The sequence below is a fragment of the Lissotriton vulgaris genome, chromosome 5 (genome assembly GCF_964263255.1).
Source record: "Lissotriton vulgaris chromosome 5, aLisVul1.2, whole genome shotgun sequence".
In the NCBI taxonomy this organism is placed as follows: Eukaryota; Metazoa; Chordata; class Amphibia; order Caudata; family Salamandridae; genus Lissotriton; species Lissotriton vulgaris.
The window spans coordinates 1933536655-1933560714 of record NC_141693.1 but is presented as its reverse complement, the minus strand read 5'-3'; the positions used below and the strand labels follow the sequence as shown (position 1 = coordinate 1933560714).

Sequence of the window (24060 nt, the reverse complement as noted above, 5' to 3'; positions counted from 1 at the left end):
TGTATGAAAGAAATCTGCGTGCAAAATAAGGAATCGCAAAATTTGCGATTCCTTATTTTGCGATTGCATTTAAAAAATCGCAATTTTTGCGATTCCTTAAATGCAATGTAAGAAGCATAAAAAAAATGCAAATTGGCCTTTAGGTATCGCAAATTACTACCAACTTCAAGTTGGTGGTAATGTGCAAATTCCTTGAAAAAAGCACTTTTTTGCATTTTTCAAAGTGCAATGTGAAGCACATACATGCCCTTAGGGCATGTATTTGCACCACATGTGCACCCATGCTAATTTCAGGGGTGCAACAGGGTGTCCTTTGGACACCCCTGCTCCCTTGAAATTATTCTCAATTTTTCTATTCTCAAATTGCGAATCGCAAATTGAGAATAACTTCCCATTCATTCCTATGGGCCTCCTGGCCAATAGAAATGAATGGGAAAGTATTCCTTAATTGCGATTCGCAATTTGCTAATCGCAATTAAGGAATACTAAGATATCGCAAAAAAATTGCGATTTTTTACATACATCCCTATTTGCGATTCTCAAATTGCGATTTCTAAAAAATCGCTATTTGAGAATCGCAAATCAGGTTGTTGATACATATGGCCCTGAATGCCTTGATTTCCTTCGGTAGCTGAAAGTATTGAGGATTACTGCATTACCTGCTTCCATTACCACCGATATGACCTTCTTACGTTTGGTTGTTACAGCTATGGGGTTATTAAAAATGTGGGAAAAACACTTTGCACTGCACTTGCCGCTCTTAAATTAGGCTCACCCTTTACACAGGGTTGGTCCTTGTATGTCATGTTTGTATGGTCCAATGTATATATAGTCTCATTTCAACGGACTCGTATATCAGACCTGAAAATGTCTTCTCAAGGTGCAAAAAATCTATAAAGAACTGACTAGATGTTTATATAGGTTTTATGACTGTCACCTCACTCTGCAGTGTGTAGCCAACAGGACCCTGTTCTCACATTCACCTTTCTTCTTCAGGCCTATCTGCATCCCGTGCACAGAAGGCACCACCCGAGCTTTGAGGAAAAAAGTTGCACAGACCACCTGCAATGAGCATGGTAGGTGTTGTAACACAGGAACTTGTATGGGGTTCGCCTGTACCAATCCGAGACAGTCTATGTGGCGGGGTAGCCATTTTGGTGATGCTGGGTGAGAAAAAAGAGACTTTAAAGCAGCCAGTTAATAGGAGAGAAGTTCATTGCATGATGGGAAATCCATGGATTGTTTTGTCTTTGATATTGGCAGTCTGCCCTATCCACCATGATTTTCTGTCCGTGCCTCTGCATATGGCCCTGGCCCTGGCAATGCTTGGCTGCTGCCCCAGTTGCCTCGCCCCAACAGATCTGCCTAGGGGAGACATCCCTTTTGCTGAGCTTCCCTATTATCGTACCTACCTGCATCGCTCCAGATTGCGTGGCACAGGGAGGGCAGCAGTATTCTCATAGCTGTAAGTAAGCATTGTTTCTTTGTTCCCTGCAGAGGCGACGCTGCTGAAGTGGGGGCTCGTCGAAGCCATGTTCATTACACAAGAAACAAACATGGACAACAACAACGACGAGCTGACCAGAAAAGATGTGACAATTAAAACTGGAGACCAGGTATGGAACAGGTTTGATGGACATGCAGCTTCATCTGTAGCCAGACTTACAATAACTTCGGGTGTACATTTGTAGTGCCTGAGCATAGCTAGATGCACCAGCATGTACCCTAATGCAATGCTTTGAGCTCTCATATCTTCCATGTGTGCCATTATTGATGTTTGCTATTGATACTGTACTGGCATGAGTGCATGCACTTGTACCTTGACGTGAAGGAAAGGCAAATCCAGGGGAATATACTAGAGGATGGACACCTGCTCCACTAATGTGGAAAAGTAAGAGGTACATGAAGTAGCCCAGGAGGCTGGACCCATAGCACATTCTCAGAATAAAGACAGTTATATGATATATATAATGGAGGTAATGGAGTTTCGGCGTACTTGAGTGGGCGCCCTGTGGAAAACGGACATCCTGCAGGCGGTTTTTCTCTTTCCTTCTCGGCCGTTTTGTGGCGGGTGTTTGTGGCAGCCTCTTCTTTCTTCTTGGCCGGCATGAAGCAATGTTTGGGGAGGGGACCCGAGGTGACCCCTGCTGAAGACGCCGGTAAAACAACGGAGGCTGTTTGGCAGGGGGTTCAGAGTACAGAGCAGGAGGTAGGAGGATTTTCTCCACGGCAGCCAAATGTAAACAGCCCCTCTTTGACCTCTTTGATCTCGGTGCCTAAGGTGCAGTACTTTCGGAAAGGAATAACAGGGGAAAAGGCAAGCATCCAGTTAGTTAAAGAGTGCCCGGGACACTCGAAGCAGCCTGTGAGCAGTCTGTGAGACGCTGAGAGACTAAGACTGTAACTGTAATATATATATATATATATATATATATATATATATATATATATATATATATATATATATATATATATATATATATATATATATATATATATATATATATATATATATATATATATATATATATATATATATATATATATATATATATATATATATATATGAGGCATACAACTGCTTGTCGAACAAGACGAGACGAACCCGCAACTGGTGCAAATTTTGTTTATTGAAAGCCCAACCCCAAATCCGCCATTATGCGTTTCAGCCCGCAAAGGGCCATGATCACATGATATCGCTGAGAAGGCGGTGCGACATAAAGTGCTAGCGTGCCAGAAAGAATTCATAAACACAAAAGACATACTTACTTCATGCGGAATCTAAGCCATGCGATATATGGACATCATAAATATACGTAAAATACGATAAATACACAAGCAGAATTCAGGAATGATTGATTATACTGTACAAAAAATAAATACCTATACAATATAAATATTAATTTAATACTGCTAAAATCCTCTAAAATAGCTCAGTATGGACATATATCTAAGTTAATACCACCCATTCTATGTCCAAACAATGTTCCAATACACCACAAATGCTCAAAAATACAGCCCAAGTGGGCTAAATTCATTGTGCAAAATAGCAATCATGTGCAATTGACTGTGCAAATTTCCGCAAATTAATTTTTTCATACACGCTAAAAACAACCAAGCGTAAATCTTACAGTGCATAAAAATTATACGTACAAAAGATATTAAAAAAACAGAATTAGGGTTGGAAGAGCAAACAACAGTCAATGTATATATACAAATAAATAATCAGGAACAACTATAAACAGGTATGATAATTTTCACTTGAATTTATTCTGTTTGGTACCTTGCAATCGAGTAAAATAATATTTCTTGTTTCCAATCTACGCAGTAGTGCCTCATGGTCACCACCTCTCCTAAGTGGAGGAACAGTATCGATGGCAAAGTACTTAAAATCGGCGGGGTTATTACTGTGAGTCGCCTCAAAATGCCTGGCCACTGGGTTCGCGGTGTCGCCGTTGGTAATGGCTCTTAAGTGCTGGAGTATTCTTTTATGTACTGGCAGCTTGGTGCTGCCCACATAACGTTGGCCACACGGACACTCCAGCACATACACTGCGTACTCAGTCTTGCAGGTCAATTTTGATTGGATGCGAACAGGTTTATCGCTCAGAGGTGTCGAGTATTCGGTTTTGTGTACTCCATTCTTGCAGGCCTTACAAACCGAGCACTTGAAAAAACCTTTACAAGACAACCAAGTGCCTGTTGTCCTAACATCAGGGCTACTGGAAACCAAACAGTCCTTCATGGATCTCGCTTTTCTATAGGTAATACTGGGGGGACTGGACAGCTGCAATCCTAGTACTGGGTCACTCGCAATTAAAGACCAGTTCTTCCGTACTATTCTCCGAATTGCAAGATGCTGACTATTGAATGTAAGTATCAGCCTACTATCATTCTGTGTAATGTTTGACACCTGTTCCGGCAATGTGTTAAGCTGATGCCTTCCCACAGCATTTGCTCTGCACATTGCTTTGTCTACAACCTCAGACCGATAGCCCCTTCTCAAAAACCTACTCCTGCACTCGTTCTGTGCTATTCTGCAGTCCAAATCAGAACTGCAAATCTTTCTAATATGCAGCATCTCACCATACGGGATGCTGCGTATTAGATGTGCAGGGTGGTGGCTAGATGCATGAAGCACAGCATTGCCGGCCGTTGGCTTTCTGAAAAGTCTGGTTTCCTGTTGATTGTTGTGAATATAGATTTCCACATCCAAGAAACAAATTGATTTCTCACTAATCTGACTAGTGAACCCCAAATTCAAAGTGTTGTTATTTAAAACATAAATGAAGTGAATCGCCTCACTCTCTGACCCTTTCCAAATAATCAGTAGGTCGTCAATGTACCTTAACCACTTTACGATCTTACTTGATGTTGACATTGAGAGGGATGGCGCGAGGACCCATTGCTTCCAGTATCCCATATGGAGGCAGGCATAACTGGGAGAAAAGCAGGCCCCCATCGCCACCCCCCTCACCTGTTGAAAGACATGTTTGGAAAAGAGAAAGTAGTTATTGTGTAAGCATAGATCTATCATAGCCAGCAGCATTTTACTATGCTCATTGAGACAGGCAGTTCTACCATTGAAGAAATGCTGTACAGCTTTTAGTCCATCCCTATGATGTATAGAGGTATAAAGGGAGGACACACCAAGAGAAATTAACAGATAGTCTGGTTGCCAACATACATCCACCAACTTGTTCAACAAATCTCCAGTGTCCAAAACAAATGACGGCAACTTCTTGACATAATATATAACATAATACCTGTTTGTAGGCATCCTTGTTGACTCGAACATATCTGTGATTATCTGCTCTTCCAACCGATATTCTGTTTTTTTAACATTTTCATATATTTAGGTATTGTAATGTTTTGCACTTGTTGTAATCATTTTACACTTTGATTGGTACAACGTGTTGATATGTATTTATTTGATGAGTTTTGCACATTTAATTGCATATGATTGCTATTTGCACATTGATTATAGCCCACTTGGGCCGTATAACTTAGGTAAATGCAACTAAATGAATGGACTGATGGGACATAACAGGCATGTGGGTGGAGAATGAACATAATAGGGTTCTTTTCATTTATCAAACTTATGTCTGGTTTTGACAGTTGTCCTTGGCAGCTTTTTGTATGGGAATTTTTAGCAGTATCAATTTGAATTGATATGTGTATAGGAAGATGACTAAAGATCATTTTAATTCTTGAACTTATTCAAGATCTTTTTACATGTTTTTATTCATTGTACTGTTGGATATATACATTTTGCTCTGCTATTTATTGTATTTTAAATTTATTCTTGTGATCTATTCATTGCAATTATCCATATGTTTTTGACCGCAAACAAGGAGACATTAGTCTGTCTTCTGTGTTCATGTAACATTGTCAGCACGCTAGCACTTTAAAAGGTCACTCCACCTTCTCAGCGATGTCATGTGATCAAGGCCCTTCGCGGGCTGAAACGCGTCATGGCGGATTTGGTGTTTGGGCTTTAAATACATTAATATTTGCACCAGTTGGGGGTTCGTCTCGTCTTGTCCTATCGACCTTTGAAGACGTTGTATGCCTCATATATATATATATATATATATATATATATATATATATATATATATATATATATATATATATATACATTGACTGTCTATAAATGTATCTCCTATGGATAACCGGCTGAACACCTACTAAAATGGAAAAACGGTTTATCATCCAGTAATGATAACTTAGACAAAGACATCTCATAGTACAATGGTTCTTAACCTGGGTCCACGTAGCCCTGGGGGCCCATGTCTGTTTAGAAAATTTAATATTAACAGATTAATAAAGCATATATACAAAAAAAGCAAAACTGAAAACTTCACATTTTAAAAGGCTCTGCAAATGTTAGGAATTTGATATTGGAAAAAAAAATTAAGATGGTATCCTTAGCTTGATTCGTGGGAGCTGCTCAACCACAGCAAACAGAATCTAGTATGCACGATTGTCGACCTCAGTTGAAGCACCACTATGCACTGAAAAATGAAAGCATGGATTAGGAGCCAAAAATCAAAAGTGATATGTTAGAGTATTGTGTCTTTAGAAATAAAACTCAATTTTGAAAAACGAAATGAGACTTTAGTGTTCGCAAGAATTAGGAGGCCATCATCTGCATAGACGGCAATTTTAGCTTCTTCGGAGCCAAAACGTATGCCAAATATAGCCCTGGAAAATCTAATATGTGACACGACTATTTCTATACTAAAGGCAAACAAATAGGGATAAAGGGCACTCAAGGCGTGTGCCCTTAAACAATTGAAATGGCATGAAAGGCACTCATTATGGAATATCTGTGCTGCCATCTGGCAATATATATAGTCATAAGCATCCAGGATAAAGAATCAATCTTAGATTGTTGTTTTATCCAATGGAAGAATGAAGTAAGCGGAATAGTACAGTAAACCCGTACAGGTACTTTGTGAATTGATAATGTGTAATACAACATCTGAATGCTGGGTTACCAAGACCCTGAATTCAATAGCTCCACTTAAACCAATGGCGACCAAGTGGAGTAAGCAAATGGCATTCTGGTTTTCTGAAACTCTCAGGGTTTTAAAACAAATGCTGGAGACTAGAGCACAAATGGCGTGGAAATCATTACCTCCTTGAAAAAGCGAAATATAAATTGTTAATTCATGAGTAAAAAAAGCCCTTATCTTCCAGGAAAAACTAATTATTCCTCGGCTAAGATCTCCTCAGAAAAACATTCTTTAAAATAACTTTTTACTACAAAGTTCTCACTAATCTCCAAAATAACAATAATAGTGGTATTTTTCATGTATTCTTTAATAAGCAAGCAAACATCTTTCCAAATAAAGTAAATGTAGTCTACCAAACATTTGCATCAGATAGTCAAGAGAACACCTTGTCATTGTTTACTGGTGAATCCTCTCATGAGTCTATGTGTTTCCTACCTCGTTTTCTTTATATTATGGTAAAGCTGGTACATGACCTTATCTATTCCATTAAGTCGGGAGTTCCTTCTGACCCCTGCACCCTCAAAGATTTGCCTCAAGCTTCTGAAAGCTTCCCTTGGAAACTCACCAATATTTTAACAATATAATTAGGGCAGGCAGCAGTCCGAAAGCCTAAAAACCAGCTACAGTCATTCTTTAATTACAAAGTCTGGACCCTAAAAACGATTACCCTATATCACTCCTATCCTTGCTAGCTAAAATAATGGAAAACGTGATCAATAAAAAACGTACATCTTTCCTAGTTACGCATGAGCTCCTGGATCCAGCTCAGTTTGGTTTTAGAAGCAACTATAGTACAGAATTGGCAGGATGAAATTAGGTCCATGGCCGATGGCAGTGGGAAAGCAGTCCTTATCCTGTTAGACCTCTCAGCGGTGTTTGGCACTGTTAGCCACTTTGTGTTGATCATCCGCCTGTATCTGCTAGGGATGAGAGACAAAGCCATGGACTTACTGAGCTCCTATCTTATAGATCAAGAACAGACGGACCCCATTAACAAGTTCTCATTCCACTACTTTTTCTCTCCCAGTTGGAATGCCTCAGGGGGCATCCCTTAGTCTGGCACTTTTGAATCTTTAGGTTTCTCCTCTTACTAATTTATTCAGAACCTTTGGTTTTTCCAGTGGTGTCATTTAGATTATTATATCCATATCAAGCAATGAACAAGACTTGACCCTGAGATTTTATAACTGCATGCAAGAAATTGGACTTTGGATAAAGAAGAATTGTTAAAAGCTTAATACAGAAAAAATGAGGTTTTATTTTTCTGCAAAAATCCAACTTTCTGGTTCCTTGATTGGTGGCCATATGAGCTGGGTTCCCTTCTCACTCCTGTAAAATCAGTAAGAAACTAGGGAGTAATCTTTGACGATAAACTCACCTTTTCTGCCCAGATTAATCAGGTTGCTTCCTCTTGCTTTTACCTTATCAGAATTTTCAAGAAAGCCTTCCCTTTGATTCGGCTTGATTTATGTAAGTCAGTGGTGGTTGCTCAGAGTCTGTCCCGGATTGACTATTGTAATGCTTTATATTTGAACATACAGCAATTGTCTCTTAAGAAGCTTCAAGCAGTGCAAAATGGGTCTGACAGATTTATATTGGATATACCCAAATTCAAATCGGTTTCTAAAGAATTGCCTATATTACATTGATTTTCAGTGAGGAATCGAAATTTGCCTAGCTAGTGTAACGGTACGTTTCAATTCTATTAAGGACACGGAGGCGAGGAATATGCTTTTCTTTCTCCGCCATTTATTAACAATGCAAAATCACAGCAGCCCAAGAAAAGCTCTTATAGGAACAAAATTATCTTTTTCCAAGAAAACTTGAGAAAAAACACCAAGTATCATAAATTTAGCACAAACGTCTCTGAAACAAACTACAAGTCCCAGTAATCCAACTTGTAAGGACCCGAGGATAGTCCCTTCACATTGTCCATTATCCCTAGATAGGAAGTCCCCTCTCTCTGTCCTTCCTCTTTCTTCGCGAATTACGCTTCATCTTCACTGGTCCTGCTTGGCACCGTCATTTCCTAGTGGAAAAACACAACCGCGTCAGCGTTGTACAGCAAGATGCATGTCATCAAACAGAAGCAGAGGCAACCTTAGACATGAATCCAACAGTACAGGAAACTGGAAAACCTACGTACTTACTGAAATACGGGTGGGACGTCACATGTTGACGATCTGGGTGGGATAATCCTCGCCTCCGTGTCCTTAATAGAATTGAAACTTACCGTTACACTAGCTAGGCAAATTTCGATTCTATGGCAGGATCGGAGGCTCGGATTATGCTAGTTTAAAGCTTACTCACCACCAAACGGGCAACATCCACCACTGGTTTGAAGTAAAACTTCTTGAAAGTGGACTCTGAGGACCAATCCGCCACCCGCATCAAATCTTCCAACCGTGCACCTACTGCAAAAGCCTTAGAGGCCATGGCCCCTCTGGCAGAATGAGCTCCGAAACGTTTAGTATCTATGCCTGCTTCCTGCATGATCCAGCGCACCCACCTGGCTATGGTGGGGGAAGAGACTGCATGGTGTGGTTTTCGCAAAGGCAATCAACAACTGACGCTCACCCGGAGGGCGGAGATCCCAAGTGATGTCCTCATACGCCTTCAAGCAATGCACTACACACAATTTCGGGACATCCACAAAAGCAGGGTAGGTAATCGTCCTGGAGCCAGATTTCGTGCGACGGCCAATCGTAAAGGTGACGCCATCAGGCGAAAACACCCGTGCGGACACATCCAGCGCCCGTACATCTGACACTCTGCGGCAGGACACCAAACATAAAAGCATGGCCAATTTGGCCGAAAGTTCCTTTAAAGACAAGTATCTATTAGACTGCCAGGACAGAAACAGGTTCAACACTACATTCACGTCCCAGAGGACGGAATAACGAGGCTCCGGCGGTAAGGACAACCGGATACCCCGTAAAAGCCTGCATACAAAAGGATGTTCACCCACAGGAGAACCGTCCACCGGCAGATGCGCAGCAGAAATCGCTGAAGGCATGGCATTAATCGTGCGATATGCCAAACCCGCCGTAGCCAATTCAGCTAGAAAATTTAGGATGGGAACCACTCCTGCGACCAAGGGATCCAGGCCTCGTCGAAGACATCAACGTACCCACTTAGTCCAAGCGGATTTGTAGCGCTTCGACGTACTGGGAGCCCAGGCCTTTGATAAAAGTCCTTCAGCCGGTCGTGAAAGCCCTGGGAGCGACCAGCGTCCCCTAAAAGCCTCCATACCATGAGGTGGAGAGAACCCTGCACGAGGAGGTGATGAGGCTCCTGATCCGGGCTGAGAAGCAGGTGAGGAAACTGGGGGAGTAGGATTGGAGAATCCCAAGAAAGTTCCAGAAGAACTGGAAACCACACTTGAGACCTCCAGAGCGGTGTCACTAGGACCAGCTCTCCCCCTTGGCGGCGAAGCTGAGCCGCCACCCGTGTCACCATGGAGAAGGGAGGAAACGCATAAGGAGACTCCCGGCTCCAGTCCTGAAGAAATGCGTCCGTGACTTCCGCCGCCGGATCCGGTCTCCAACTGAAGAATCTCGGAAGTTGATGGTCCAACCGAGACGCAAAGAGGTCTATCGAAAAAGGACCCCAAAGGCTGTTCAGCCATTGAAAAACTTGAACATCCAGCTTCCACTGACTGAAATCCCGAAGATATCTGGAGTGCCAGTCCTCCACCTGGTTGGACTGGCCCGGCTTGCACTGACACATGATTGTCCAGGCAATAGGCCCAAAACTCCTTCGCTAGGTTTGCTAGCGTACGAGACCGAGGACCTCCCAGATGATTGACATAACGCACGGCTGAGACATTGTCCATCTTCAGCAGGACGCACGACTGCACTGAATCCTTGGTCCAGCAACGTACGGCAAAGGACCCCGCCAAAAGTTCCAGACAGTTGATGTGCAACTTCTGCTCCTCCGGCGACCAGGCGCCGCCTGTGGAAAAATCTCCGCAGCGTGCGCCCCAACCGACCCTGCTGGCATCGGATTCGATAACCAGATCTTGGACAGAACCAAAAATCGCCCGACCATTCCAGGCCTCCATGTGTGAAAGCCACCACGTCATTGTCTCCTTCACCTCTTCCGAGAGAGGAACCACTTGATCGTAGGATAAACCCCTGCGCAAGTGAAAGGCTTTGAGGCACTGGAGTGCCCTGTAATGAAGGGGCCCTGGAAAAATAGCCTGAATGGACGACGACAGAAGGCCCACCACTCTGGCGATCTGCCTCAAGGACGTGTGGGACCTCCCCACCGTCTGTCGCAACACATGCCGGATCTTGGACAACTTCCGAGCCGGCAGACTGAGGTTGGCCTCGACAGAATCTATGACGAAACCTAAGAACTCTATCTGCTGAGAGGGAACGAGAACCGACTTGGCCTCGTTGATAATGAACCCCAGCCTCTGCAGAAGTGACACATGCCAGTTGCAACTGTACCCGCAACCTCTGAGGGCATTGATCCAAAAGCAAAATGTCGACCAAGTAGACGATGAGTCGAATGCCTTGGCCGCGCAAAAACTCCACCACCGGATGCAACACTTTCGTGAAGCACCAGGGAGCGGAAGACAGTCCGAAAGGAAGGGCCACGAACTCGAACACCTGCCCTTTCCAGACAAACTGCAGGAAACGGCGGTGCGGGGGATGAATGGGCACTACCAGATAAGCGTCCTTTAAATCCAACCGCACCAACCAATCCCGTGAAAGAAGGATATCGCGCAAAAGATGGATCCCTTCCATCTTGAAGTGGCGATACACCAGCTACCCGTTGAACTCCCTGAGATTGATAACTGGACGACGGCCTCCGCCGGGCTTGTCCACAAGAAATAGGTTGCTGATGAACCCCGAGGGATGACGTGTTGAACGACGAATGGCCCCTTTGTGAAGCAGTTCCGCGACCTCTTTGTCTATCAACAACGCATCGGACTCTGAGAACACCATCGGAGGTGGGGCACTCACCTGAAAAGGCTGATCGTAGAATTCGATATGGAACCCGCGGACGGTTTGTAACCCCCACGCGTCCGCAGTAAGAAGTGCCCATGCCCCCAGAAGGCCGCTAAACGGCCGCCAATGCGGACCTGTTCCGCAGGAAGCACACTCACCGGTAGCGGGGTTGTTTCCGGCATTTTTCTGTAGCCTCGACCTCCAAAGCGCTGTCCTCTTGTGGGATAGAAGTTTGTATAGTTGGCAGATGTATTATACTGCCCTCGTCCGGAGCCTTGCCCTCTGTTGCCGGCATTCTGCCCGCCACGGCCGGTCGCACGGCCCCTGCTGCGACCTGCCCCGGAGGAAAAACGCTGCTGGAAAACGCGTTTAATGCTGGATTGTGCCTTATCCAGCGAGGTAAAGGTTGAGACAAACTTGCCCAACTCCTTAATAAAGGGCTCCTCAAAGAGACCCCACTGGGCAACAGCACCTGCCTCCGAAGAGGCCGAATCCCCCAGCTTCGGGTCAAGCTTAATTAAAAAGGACCTTCGGCGCTCCGTCGATAGGGCGCAGTTGGCGCTACCCAAGAAAATAATCACCCTCTGCGCCCAATTTGACAGCACCTCTGGGGAAATAGTTGCACCCGTGACCTTGGCCTCCTCCGCCATATCCAGGATTTTGGTGATAGGACCCACTGCGTCCAGCAACTTATCCTGACAAGACCGCCAAGAACGGTCTATGCCCTTGCGCGGGTCCTTCATGAACTTTGCCAAAAAGGTCACCATCTTGGCATCAAGGTCTGGTGTCATGGCCACTTTGCCTTCTAAAGACGGTCTAGGGCATTCCCCCCGTAAACATCCTCTGGCCTCCTTTTCTAGTGGCTTGCGCAGCCGGCTCGCAACAAACTTGGCCACCTTGTCGCCCGGGGCCCACGCAGCTGACCGCGGATGAATTATCTCATCCGGGTCCAGCATGCCCGAGCTATCCCGAGGCAATTCAGCAACCGCGCCCGCAGGTCGCCAGGAACGCTCAGACTCACCATCCTCATCCGAATCCGGGGAATCCCTGTCAGGAGAGGAAGGGGCAACCTCAGAAGGCGCCACCGGGTCAGGGGCAGAGGGCTGCTCCACGGGGGGCGCGGTCGCCTTAGCCAAGAAAGCGTCATGAAGATGCTCGAAGGCGCCCTTATCCACCCCTTGGGCACCCTCCGAAGACCCTTCCCTGCAAGGTTTCTTCGGGGCTGGAGGGCCATCCCCTGAAGGGCCTGGGAGGTCAGCACGAGCTAACTTGGCGCACTCCTCCACAATGCGCGCGAAAGGCTGGTCCTCCATAGGGCCAACCACCTCAGTCACACACCGGTAAATGGAGCTATCAACCGCTTGATAGAACTCCTCATCATTAAGGTATGAATGGGACTCCTCATAGTATTCATCCTCCGCGACTAAAGCCACCCTGGGAGCCAACACCACTGTTATCGCTAACTAGAGACACCCAATGGGTTCGCAAACACTGCCCCAACGGAGTGGAGGTTCACCTCTGAGGAGAAACCGCGCTGAAGACCAACGAGACGCCGCAGTGCCCTCTAGCGGCCAATACACGCCGCGCAGCAAATTGGGAATAAAAGTCGCAAAAGAAGCAGAAAACCGCTCCTGCGACGCACTCGGGGCTCTGAAAAGGCAAAAGCTGTAACAGCGCACCAACAGAACCCCAAACTATACACAGTAAACCCCCAGCCTGAGGCAGAAACACTACATCACCCCAGGAGTAAAAAGATAAACACTTAACTGGCTGCGTGAGCAGCGAAGAAAGAGGAAGGACAGAGAGAGGGGACTTCCTATCTAGGGATAATGGACACTGTGAAGGGACTATCCTCGGGTCCTTACAAGTTGGATTACTGGGACTTGTAGTTTGTTTCAGAGACGTTTGTGCTAAATTATGATACTTGGTGTTTTTTTCTCAAGTTTTCTTGGAAAAAGATAATTTTGTTCCTATAAGAGCTTTTCTTGGGCTGCTGTGATTTTGCATTGTTAATAAAGGTACACAGACAAAATATCGATTTTTAAATATCGATATACAAAAATATCGAAGTTTAAATATCGATGGGACAAAATATCGAAGGTAAGTAATATCGACAGTCTTAATATCGATATTAGTATGATATCAGTAATATCGAAGTTGTAAATATCGATGTCAATAATATCGAAATTAATAACTTCGATGTTACTAATATCAATTTTTAAATAAATTTAGTGTATATTATATTGTATTTATTATGTTTTATTATTTATTTTTAATGTAATTTAATTAAATATTGTCTTTTACTACTGTAGCGGGTTGTGGGTTTATAGGGGAATAGGGTGGGAAGTAATTTAATTATGTTAAATTAATTATTAATTAGTAGGAATTATTAATTAATTGAGAAATAATTTTTAATTATTTTTAATTAATTGATTAATTGATAAATATATTCTGTAGCCGGTTATGGGTTTATAGGGGAATAGTGTGGGAAGTAATTTAATAATAATTAATTAATTGATATATGTTTGTACATATTTTTATTAATAATTAATTGGTAATTAATTTCTATTAATTAGTTAATTAATTAATATAATTTTGTACATATTTATAATTATTAATTAGTTGGTAATTAATTAATATTAATTATTTAATTACATTAATTATAGTAATTTTTTTAATATATAATTTATTGTTATTCTTAATTAATTGGGAAAAATAATATTAATTATTAAATTAAATTAATTACAGCAAATGTGCTAATATATTTACTTTATTGTTATTGTTAATTAATAATTAATTGGTAATTAAATAATATTAATTTATTTTGGGTAAAGGAGTATTTTTAGGGTTCAGGGTCAGTTTTCAGTTTTTGGGTAAAGGGGTATTTTTAGGGTTCAGGGTCAGTTTTCAGTTTTTGGGTAAAGGGGTATTTTTAGGGTTCTGGGTCAGTTTTCAGTTTTTGGGTAAAGGGGTATTTTTAGGGTTCTGGGTCAGTTTTCAGTTCATGGGTAAAGGGGTATTTTTAGGGTTCAGGGTCAGTTTTCAGTTTTTGGGTAAAGGGGTATTTTTAGGGTTTATGGTCAGTTTTCAGTTTTTGGGTAAAGGGGTATTTTTAGGGATAAGGGTCAGTTTTCAGTTTTTGGGTAAAGGGGTATTTTTAGGTTTCAGGGTCAGTTTTGGGTTTTTGGGTAAAGGGGTATTTTTAGGGTTCAGGGTCAGTTTTGGGTTTTTGGGGTACAGGGATATTTTTAGGGTTCAGGGTCAGTTTTGGTTTTTTGGGGTACAGGCGTACAGGGTAAAAATAAAATCAATTTAAATTAAATCAATTAAATAAAATTTAAAAAAATAAAATTACATTAAATTATTAAGTGTTTAATTTCTTTTAAATGTATATGTATTAGTTTTAATTTTGTTTTAATATTTTTATTTAATATTTGTTAAATTATATGTATTTTAAAATTAATTTTACATTATTATTCATACATTTAAAAAAACGATATTTTTAATTCCGATATTTTTGTACTACGATATTTTTTTTCCGATATTTTTGTACTTACCTTTATGAAGATAGGATTCCGATATTTTTGATGTCGATATTTTTGTTCCGATATTTTTGTAGTTCGATATTCTGTCTGTCGATATTATGTCAGACATTCGTTAATAAATGGCGGAGAAAGAAAAGCATAATCCGAGCCTCCGGTCCTGCCATAGAATCAAATCTCTTTGTTTGGCACAGAAAACCCTACACCATGTAGGTCCCTGAGGTTCTCTGATCAGAATGTGTATGTATGTTCCTTTAAGAAGCCTTCGGTCTAACCATATAAGAATGTAGTGCATAAAGTTACCCATTCATCGTGGGGTGGTAGATGTTTCTCCGGGCCAACAGCCAGAGCATGGAATAATCTCCCTCTATGTATCAAATCCATTCCAAGCTTCATTATCTTCAGGAAAGCTCTAAAAAATCGGCTATTTCTGATTTAGCGTCTTGCTTCCCTAGGCATTTTTCTTTTGTCTGTCTGTTTTCCTAGTAGCTCTTTTCAGCGCCAAGACACCTATGGGTATAAGTGCGCTCTACAAATCTCATTTAATTTAATTTTTCATTTAATTTCAAGCTGCACTCACATCTACTACAAGCTGCAAACCTATAGTTAGTTATAGGGTAACATTTGCTCTTTGTAGCATGTTCTGTGGTTGATCACCTGCTGTGAATAGACCAAGCAGTGCACTCCCAATAAAGATCAAGCTTGAAAAGCACATCACGCAGATGTTTAGAATAAAGTTTTAAGTACTGTTTGCTCAACTGTGCTTCTGGCTAGGTTTGAATGTCGCCCATCAATGCTTTGTGAAAGTGTGTGGTGTTGACCATCTAGTATCCCACATATACCTGCTAGTGGTATGTTGCTAGTTTGGGAAAGCCATTGTAGCTCTTTTCTAGTAGCCTGTGGTCTAAGCAGGCAAAATAGAAATCATTTTGCTTTCGCATAACAGACTTGAATGCGCTAGACTAGCCCTATGACAAGACCTAACTTAGGAATTGATCTTCCTAAGTTGAGTTTTGCGAACCAACAAAAAGTTGCTTCTTCTTGGATTTAGTCCAACCAGTGTACCACATTTTTTTAAATGTATGATGTGTGTAATACTCTTTCGGCCACTGTCTCAGCGTGTGAAAAGAAAATTGGTAAGGCAATGGTTTGGTTAACATGGAATAGGGAGACCACTAGGAAGCGAGGATTTGTCCTGAGGACTACCTGATCTTTTTGAGCTATGATGAAAGGCTCCTCAAACTTTTAAAGCTTACACGTTATTTACCTTGTGCACGAAAGTGACTGCCACTAAGTATGATACCTTCCAAGAACAGATCCTGCATTTCACATGATTGTCATGGCTCAAAAGGGGTTCCCATGAGTCCAGTGAGGACAACGTTGAGGTCTCGCATCCGATCTAATGGTGTCCTTGGCAGAATGACTCTCTTATGGCCTTCCATGAAAGCCTTAACGCCTGGGATCCTATGTAAATGTATGTTGCTTGTTCTGCATGTAAGAAGTGACTGCTGTCAAATGTAGCCTGACATATACGTATTCTAATCCTGCCTATTGTAGATACAGCAAATAATATATTATGTCCCGAACTGAGACATAATGGGTCTGTCTAAAAAAGAAGCAGTTGTTGAAATGCCATCACTCTCCCTTGCTCTGAAGAAACTTTGAATGTTACAGAGATAAGGACTGCACATAAAAAGGGGTGTACCTTTGAGAGCAGAGATCAGAATTCTTGATATTCTCAGTAAATCCTAACCTGTGCAGGATTGAAATAGCTTTCTTTGTGTGTGTTAGTCTTGTTGAAGGCTGCTGCACTGTATTTGTCAGCTAAGCATCCAGATACTGAAAGGCACGAATGGAGCTGTGATGCAGTTGCGCTAAAACCACCTTTAGGCACTTGGTAAAGACTTTTAGGCTATTGTAACCCCAAGGGTTAGACGCTTGAACTGGCATATTCCTCCTCTTACCACAAACCTGAGGTAGCAATGGTGAAAGTAGGCATCCTTGAGCTAGAGGGTCGCCAGGTGCTCAAGTGTGCAGAGTAGCGTTGTCATCTTGAAATACTCTGATGAGATGTAGCAGTTTAGTGGCCTGAGATCAAGGACAGATCACAATGTGCCATCCTTCTTCAGAATTAGGAAGTACAGAGATGACAACCATTGACCTGATGGTGTGGGAGCACTGGTTGGATGGCACCTTTGCTGATATTTACTTGCTTTTGCAGGAGTTGGTATTCCTGACTGATAGCATGATGAAGAGGTGGAGTGTTCTGTGGTGGGGAGTGAAACTCCAAGCAGTATCCTTGCTGTACTATGGGCAGAACCCACTTGTCTGATATTATTTTCTCCCATTGGGAAAGGAATAGTCTGATTCTTCTCCAAACAGGTACTGTGTGATCGGAGGTGGATGGGTTACAGCTTGGAGGTCGAAGTGTCCTTTTCATAGCCACCTATTCCTTTCCCTGACGGTTGACTCAAAATCCCCCATGGATCTACAACTTTTGGGCCTCTCCCTGCTGAAAGGGCTGATACTGATGATACCTGGAAGACTACAGTGTGATTTCAAATTTTGCACTCTCTCGTGACAGACGTCAAACCCAGACTTGGCAGGTTGCAACTGGAGTACTCCCATGGCCTTTTCAGTATTAGTGTCTTACTATATTTTTTATACATAGCATCAGCCGGTGGCTGAAATGAGGCTCATTATCGCAGGGGACATTGGTTAGATTTTGTTGGACCTCTTAATGGAACCCAAAGACAACCAGCCAACCATGTTTATGGAGGATGATGCTGGTATGCACCTGCCTGAAGGCAGTCTTACCTGCGTATAACAGACAACAGATATTGGTGTTAGAGATGATCTTGCCCTCCTGGTTTACTCCTTATCTCTTTGGTTGTACTCAGTAAGCTTAACTATCAGTTCCACCTATTCCAGTGTTGATTCATAATTGTTGTGCAAGGAGTGGGTGTTCTCTGTGTTGTCTTTGTTCCAGGAGCAAAACCATAAAAGATGTCATAGCGTACAAATATTCACAATTTTGTTAAAAGTACAATTAAATATACGGTTAAAAAGTGAAAATACAAACAGTCAGATTCTGTGCAGATTAGTCCTCTGTTTTACAGGTTATTTCTGTGTCTCATGATGCACTTTAAAAAGTTCAGTACGTGATAAACGGTGCTTTCAGAGTCCAAAATTTGAAGTGCCAGCATGGCTGGACGACATTGTCTGTAGCCCCATTTTTTTAATAGAGGGATTAGCCAGATTTTTCGGTGGGTGTGGAAGAACTTGCAAAACAATATTGTATGCATGGTAGACTGTTGGGAAAGATCATCACATGGACACGGATCTATGTGAGTGTTCCAGTTATTTTTTTCAGGAAAAGTCACTAATCTGAAGAAAAGATTCATTCTGAACCTTGTTAGGAGCATCTTTTCATATGCTGTGATCTCCAAGGTCAAGTAAAACTGAATTTTCAGGGACTGCTGTGTCATAATTGCGTGAGTGACTGATTTTTTTGTAATCAGCGAAGTCAGTCTCAGGGATTCCAAATGGCTCAACGCTAATTGTTTCAGTTCTTTCTTGGATATTTCTTTCATTTTTCAGGCGTGTGGTAGTAGTTTTGTAATCCTAGGTCGGAAAAAAAGTGTCTTACATAGGAGAGCCAGGCTATTTTATAGGCATGGTCCAAAGCCATAGTGTCCTGTAAAATGCTTTTAGTCAGGCTATTTTTTTCCGACAGCCAGACTCGCCTCCAAAGTAAAAGAGGTTGAATTTTTATTAGATCTTCGATGTATGGGATTCCCAATTCCATATGTGAGGCATAGGTGGATGTGCCTCTTGGAGTTGACAAGAGGAATCTCGTGAAGATATTCTCCTCTTTTTGTAGGGAACCGGTGGGTGTATGTCCCCAAATCCCTGCGCCGTACAATGCGATGGTTTGGCATTTCGTGGCATAGATCTGTAGGAGTTCTGCTTGTGGTCTTTTTCCGAGTTTAACGTAGAATTTCATCAACGCCATAATCGCTCATTTGAAGAGATGTCTCCTGGCCTCAACCGCCGCTTTCCAGTTTAGGGCGTCGTCGATCATAATCCCTAAATAGGGATATTGAGAGGCCCTTTCGATTTTCTGATCTTTCAGAAAGATGGACTTGGCTACTTTTCGTGATCCACCAGCTACCATGACAAAAGTTTTTTTGACGTTGATGTGCAGGTCCAAGGCACCCATAAAGTCTGCATATTTGAATAAGGATTTCTGGAGTTCAATGGGGGTACGTGCTAGAATGACTGCGTCATCCGCATAAAGCAGAGCGGGGATCGGGCGATGTTTCACTCTGGGGAGGTCCCTCCCCCCTCTCAACATGGTCTCTTCTAGTCCGTTGGTGTACAAAGAGAAGAGGAAGGGGGCCAGGACACAGCCTTGCCTCACTCCCCGCTCTACCCTGAATGGTGCCGTCAGTTCTCCTTTTGTCCCGTACCTCACTCGCGGCCTGGCTTCACTGTATAGCTCTATCAAAAAATCCAAAAGGGGAGGGTCTACCCCCATTGTGCTCAGCAGTGACCAAAGCTTCGCGTGCAATACACAGTCAAATGCGGAGGACAAATCCACATATACCATATAGATGGAACCTGGTTTAGCATGGATGTATTTTGACGTTAGCAAGCTTAGATTTAAGGCCTGTTCGACAGTTCCAAAGCACTCCCTGAACCCGAACTGTAAGTCCGAGAGGATGTTTTTGTCTTCAGCCCATCGCTGTAGCTTTTCAAGGAGAACTCTGCCAACTACTTTGCCCAAGGAGTCGAGCAGCGAGATTGGTAGGTAGCACTTCGTGTCTTGTCGGTCCCCTTTCTTAAAGATTGGGACCATGATGGAGGATGACCATGACTCTAACAGGCCGAGTTTCGTTGTTGCCATGCAAACTCTTGTGAGTATTGGTACCCAGAGAACAGGAAGATGTTTAAATAAATCAACTGGGACCCCATCAGGGCCGGGAGCTTTACCACTCTTGCTCAAAGATAGCGCCATTTCAAGATCCTGGAGGTCAACACCCATTGATATTGGGGAAACTACTGGGTAGATGTTAGGATGGTGTTCTTCACTATTTGATGTCAGTTCAAAGATTTTTGAGAAGTGATTCACCCAAGAGTCCTCATCGATGGCCACATCTATTTTTGGGCCATTGGAGTCCGTTAACAAGGGTGATTTAACTATTTTCCAGAATGCCTGGCTATCTTTCAAAAGTGCACTTTTGTGCAGAGCGTTCCACAAAGATTGTTTCAGTTCTTTTTTCCTTACTTTTCTGGCGGTGTTATACTCCCGTCGAAGAGCTTGGATATTTGTTTTGACTCTATTTGGATTTCCGAGAGCTTTTCTCAGGTTGGTCTGTGCCTTGGTACAGTCTCGGTTGAACCAACCTGTGGAGCTTGTTTTGTTTTGGTTAGGTGTTTTGGTTAGGAGTTTTTTGACTTGCTCTATTATCATGTTAAAGTTTTCCAAGATTTGGTTCGGCTCTGCCTGAGGGTCGAGACATGTCATAATGTTATTATAGGCAGATTTTACTAACCGTCTTGTAAGATTATTGGGATCCACTTTTTCCCATTTTATGGAATATCCATTATTTTTGCCCAGTTCAAGCCTATTCTGTGTTAGAGTATCTGCTATGGTTGCCATCAATGTTCTTGGTTGATTTGTTTGAAGGTTTAGACTTAAAGCGGAATGATCGCTGAGAGTGTTTTCCAGGATTCTAAAATTATTAATTTGGTCTTTGAGGGCTTCTGAGACTATTACGTAGTCAACTGTGGTCTCGTAGCCCCTTCCTCTATAAGTGGGTTCTAGTTTGTTATTTTGCTGTTGGATGGGGTTTATTATTTGCAAATCCAGATCGGAAAGTATTTTGTTCATGGCTGACCCCACTCCTGAATGGGTAAAGTGGACGAGTGGGTTGTCGTGTTCGTCCACCATTCCACAGGTGTCACTATTGGGGCAGGGATGTAGATTGAAATCTCCTCCCCAAATTATATGGGCGTTTTCCATTTTCTCTTTGGGATGCAAGTGTTCAGTTATTTTTTCCTGAATTAAGGAAAGAACGTTCAAGAAGTTAACATCCTCTAGATTATTATATAAATTGATTATGGTGATAATGAGCTTTTTCCCAATTATGAAGGTGAGGATCTGGAAATTTGGTAATAGGTCTACCTTAATGATCTTGATGTCAGAAATTGTATTTGCAAGGTAGATTACCAGTCCCCCTTTAGGTCTACCTGAGATGCTAGGAAGGGCGGGGGATGTAAAAGTCCTGTATCCCGCAAGGTGTAGGGCCGTCGTTGCCCAGGTTTCTTGTAAGCATATGATTTGAGCGTCCTCCAAGAAACCAGCGGCCGAACCGTCCTCTATTTTATTTCGGAGACCCGCTACATTCCAAAAGATCACGGGAAGCTGTAGGGTTGCATTATCTAAGGCTGGGTTTTTCGTTTGTGGTTGGGCTGGAATGGGAGTGGATAAGACCGAAGTTGTTTGTGGGGGCTCCGGGGATTTGATTATTGGTCAATCAACCATTTCCAGTCCGCTAAACCGATTCATGGTTGGTATGGGTGGCCAGTTTTGCCCATTGTTGGTGTCTCTGTAGGTGAGTCTGTATGGTTGATGGGGTGGCCTCTCCCACTGCTCCCAGTGTCTAGGTCTGTTTTGTGGGCCCATAATCTGCCACGGGACTTCGCTTTGCTGATGGTTCTGCTTTGCTGACCACCAGGAGTTATCGGGGTCACTATGTCGCGGAAGAAGTTTTGGTCCAGCGACGTCTAGCTCCCACGGCTGTAGAATTGGTTTCCGCCAGATGTTATCAGTGTCACGTAAATAGTTGTTGTTATATCTTTTTGGGTAAAAGTATGACACAGATCTTGTAGCGATCCCCCCTGTAGTGTTATTGTATTCCCAGGAGCAGATATACTCAGCTATACTGGGGTCCTCAAGAGTGATCACTACGCAGTCTCCCCGGATAGTTTTTTTTCTGTGGCCCACCCACGAGGTCCTGCAGACTGATGCTATTCTGCATTTCCAGGGTGGCGGGACCGGGCGGTTTGTATTCAGCCAATACTGGACTTTGTTCTTTAGTGACTAGTTGGGTTCTGTCCCCTCACCTGTAAGTTCGGGGACCCCCGTCATGACTACCACATATGAGGATGCCTCAGGTGGGAAGTTTAAGGTGGGTCTTTGATCAGTAGTCCCTCTCAGGACTCCTTTTGATTGTAATGGGTTTGTGTTTGTTGTGGCAGGGTTTTTAGAGGCAGGTGTATTTATGGTTGGGGTATTTACAACTGATGTAGATTGGGAATTAGTTTGTGAGGGAATGGTCAAGGGGTTAGGAATGGGTTTTTGTGCAGTGGAGTGCTTTGCTACTGTAGGGATTTTTACAGTGGGTTGTTTTTTAGGCTGCGGGGGAGGTAGGGTTACAGGTTTCTTAAGTGTAGAAAGTGTGGTTGTGAGATTTAGAGCTGGTTTTGAAAGGGCTTGTGGGGGTATTAGTTTAGGAGAACCAGAAATTTTTGTTAGTTGACTCTCGATATTACTGAGTCTGGTTTCTAGAGGGCGAATATAGGCATTTAGGAGAGAAGCTATCTCCTTAATTAGTCTCGCTGATTCTCTTTCTTTGCCTAATTGTTGTGGACTTGGGGGATCAGGAATAGAGATATCTTGAAGATCCTGTGGTAGCTGATGTATGATTACTATGTTGTTAGTTGGAGGGGCAGAGTGATGGGGTAACGCTGCTGGGTTTGTGTCACCAACCAGATCTATATGATCGGTCACTTTAGCGTTTTCAGTGTGGTCCGGGTTTTTCCTAACATTCCTTTTCTTTATAGCACCCTCCCGCCTCCCTCGCATTTGTCTTACTTCTTCAGGGGTTGGGTCAGGAAAAATGTCTGGGGTTTTTTCTAGGTCACTTTCTGTAAATGTTACAGAGAGTTGGGAGGCTGAAAGGTCTACGTTGTTTGGGAGACTAAGTCTGTTTACAGCCACCGTAGTTTGGATTGGCGCTGACTGAATGTCTGGGGTTCTTGCGGTTGCTAGTGGTCCCATTGAGGATCGACGTGCAATTGCAAGTTCGGTTGAGACTCTCCCTTCAATCAGGCTTATACTTTGATCAATGAAAGTATTTGCTTTAGCAAGAAAATCATCCATTGGACCTAGCAGTTTTTCTCCTATCCCGTTTTTTTAAAGTTTTTTTTGCTTACTAGATCTCGTATTCATTTTCCGTTATATAATTATGGGGAGAACTTTATTTGGCAACTGTTGAATTGTAAGAAAAATCAGAGAAGTGATGGGTACCTGTGTTTAGATGTCCAGAATATAGAACTTAGAGGGGTGGGCCGGACCGGACTCTCACGTTCTCGAACGGCCTCAAACGGCCCGCTCTTTGCCCGGTCTTCGCCCCGGACTGCGACCCGCGCGCATCCCGCGATGCGCGTTCCAAGGATCGCTTTTAAGATGTGATAGATTGTGGGGGCGTGGCACTGTGAGGGGGTGCGGCTCTCGCGGGAAGAGGACCAGCTGGAGCTGTTGTATGCTGGTCCTCGCAGTCCCGGGGCCAGCGCCTCACCCTCCTCTGCGGCCACGCGGTGTTTACCGGCGTCCTAGCTGATCCAGCAGCTCAGGGTAAAGGTGGTTTTGCTACTCCTGTAGCGCAGGCGGTAATTCACGGCTCCAAAACAGCAAAGGCAACAGAGTCAATTACGAGTGGCACCCGCGAAGCGGGTGCCGCGAGATGTTATGGGCTTGGCTGGGGGCGTGGCACTGTGAGGGGGCGCGGCTCTCGCGGGAAGAGGACCAGCTGGAGCTGTTGTATGCTGGTCCTCGCAGTCCCGGGGCCAGCGCCTCACCCTCCTCTGCGGCCACGCGGTGTTTACCGGCGTCCTAGCCGATCCAGCAGCTCAGGGCAAAGGTGGTTTTGCTACTCCTGTAGCGCAGGCGGTAATTCACGGCTCCAAAACAGCAAAGGCAACAGAGTCAATTACGAGTGGCACCCGCGAAGCGGGTGCCGCGAGATGTTA

The 24060-nt window shown here is 43.4% G+C and overlaps 1 protein-coding gene across 1 annotated transcript in view; it reads left to right on the top strand.

Annotated features, from left to right (window-relative positions):
- Nucleotides 1-24060, top strand: part of LOC147717787 (complement factor B-like) — a 590914-nt gene that overhangs the window by 464635 nt on the left and 102219 nt on the right. The window contains exons 14-15 of the mRNA XM_086924575.1: nucleotides 997-1076; nucleotides 1498-1616. Coding sequence (XP_086780701.1) covers nucleotides 997-1076; nucleotides 1498-1616 — 199 coding nt within the window. The remainder of the gene's footprint in view (nucleotides 1-996; nucleotides 1077-1497; nucleotides 1617-24060) is intronic.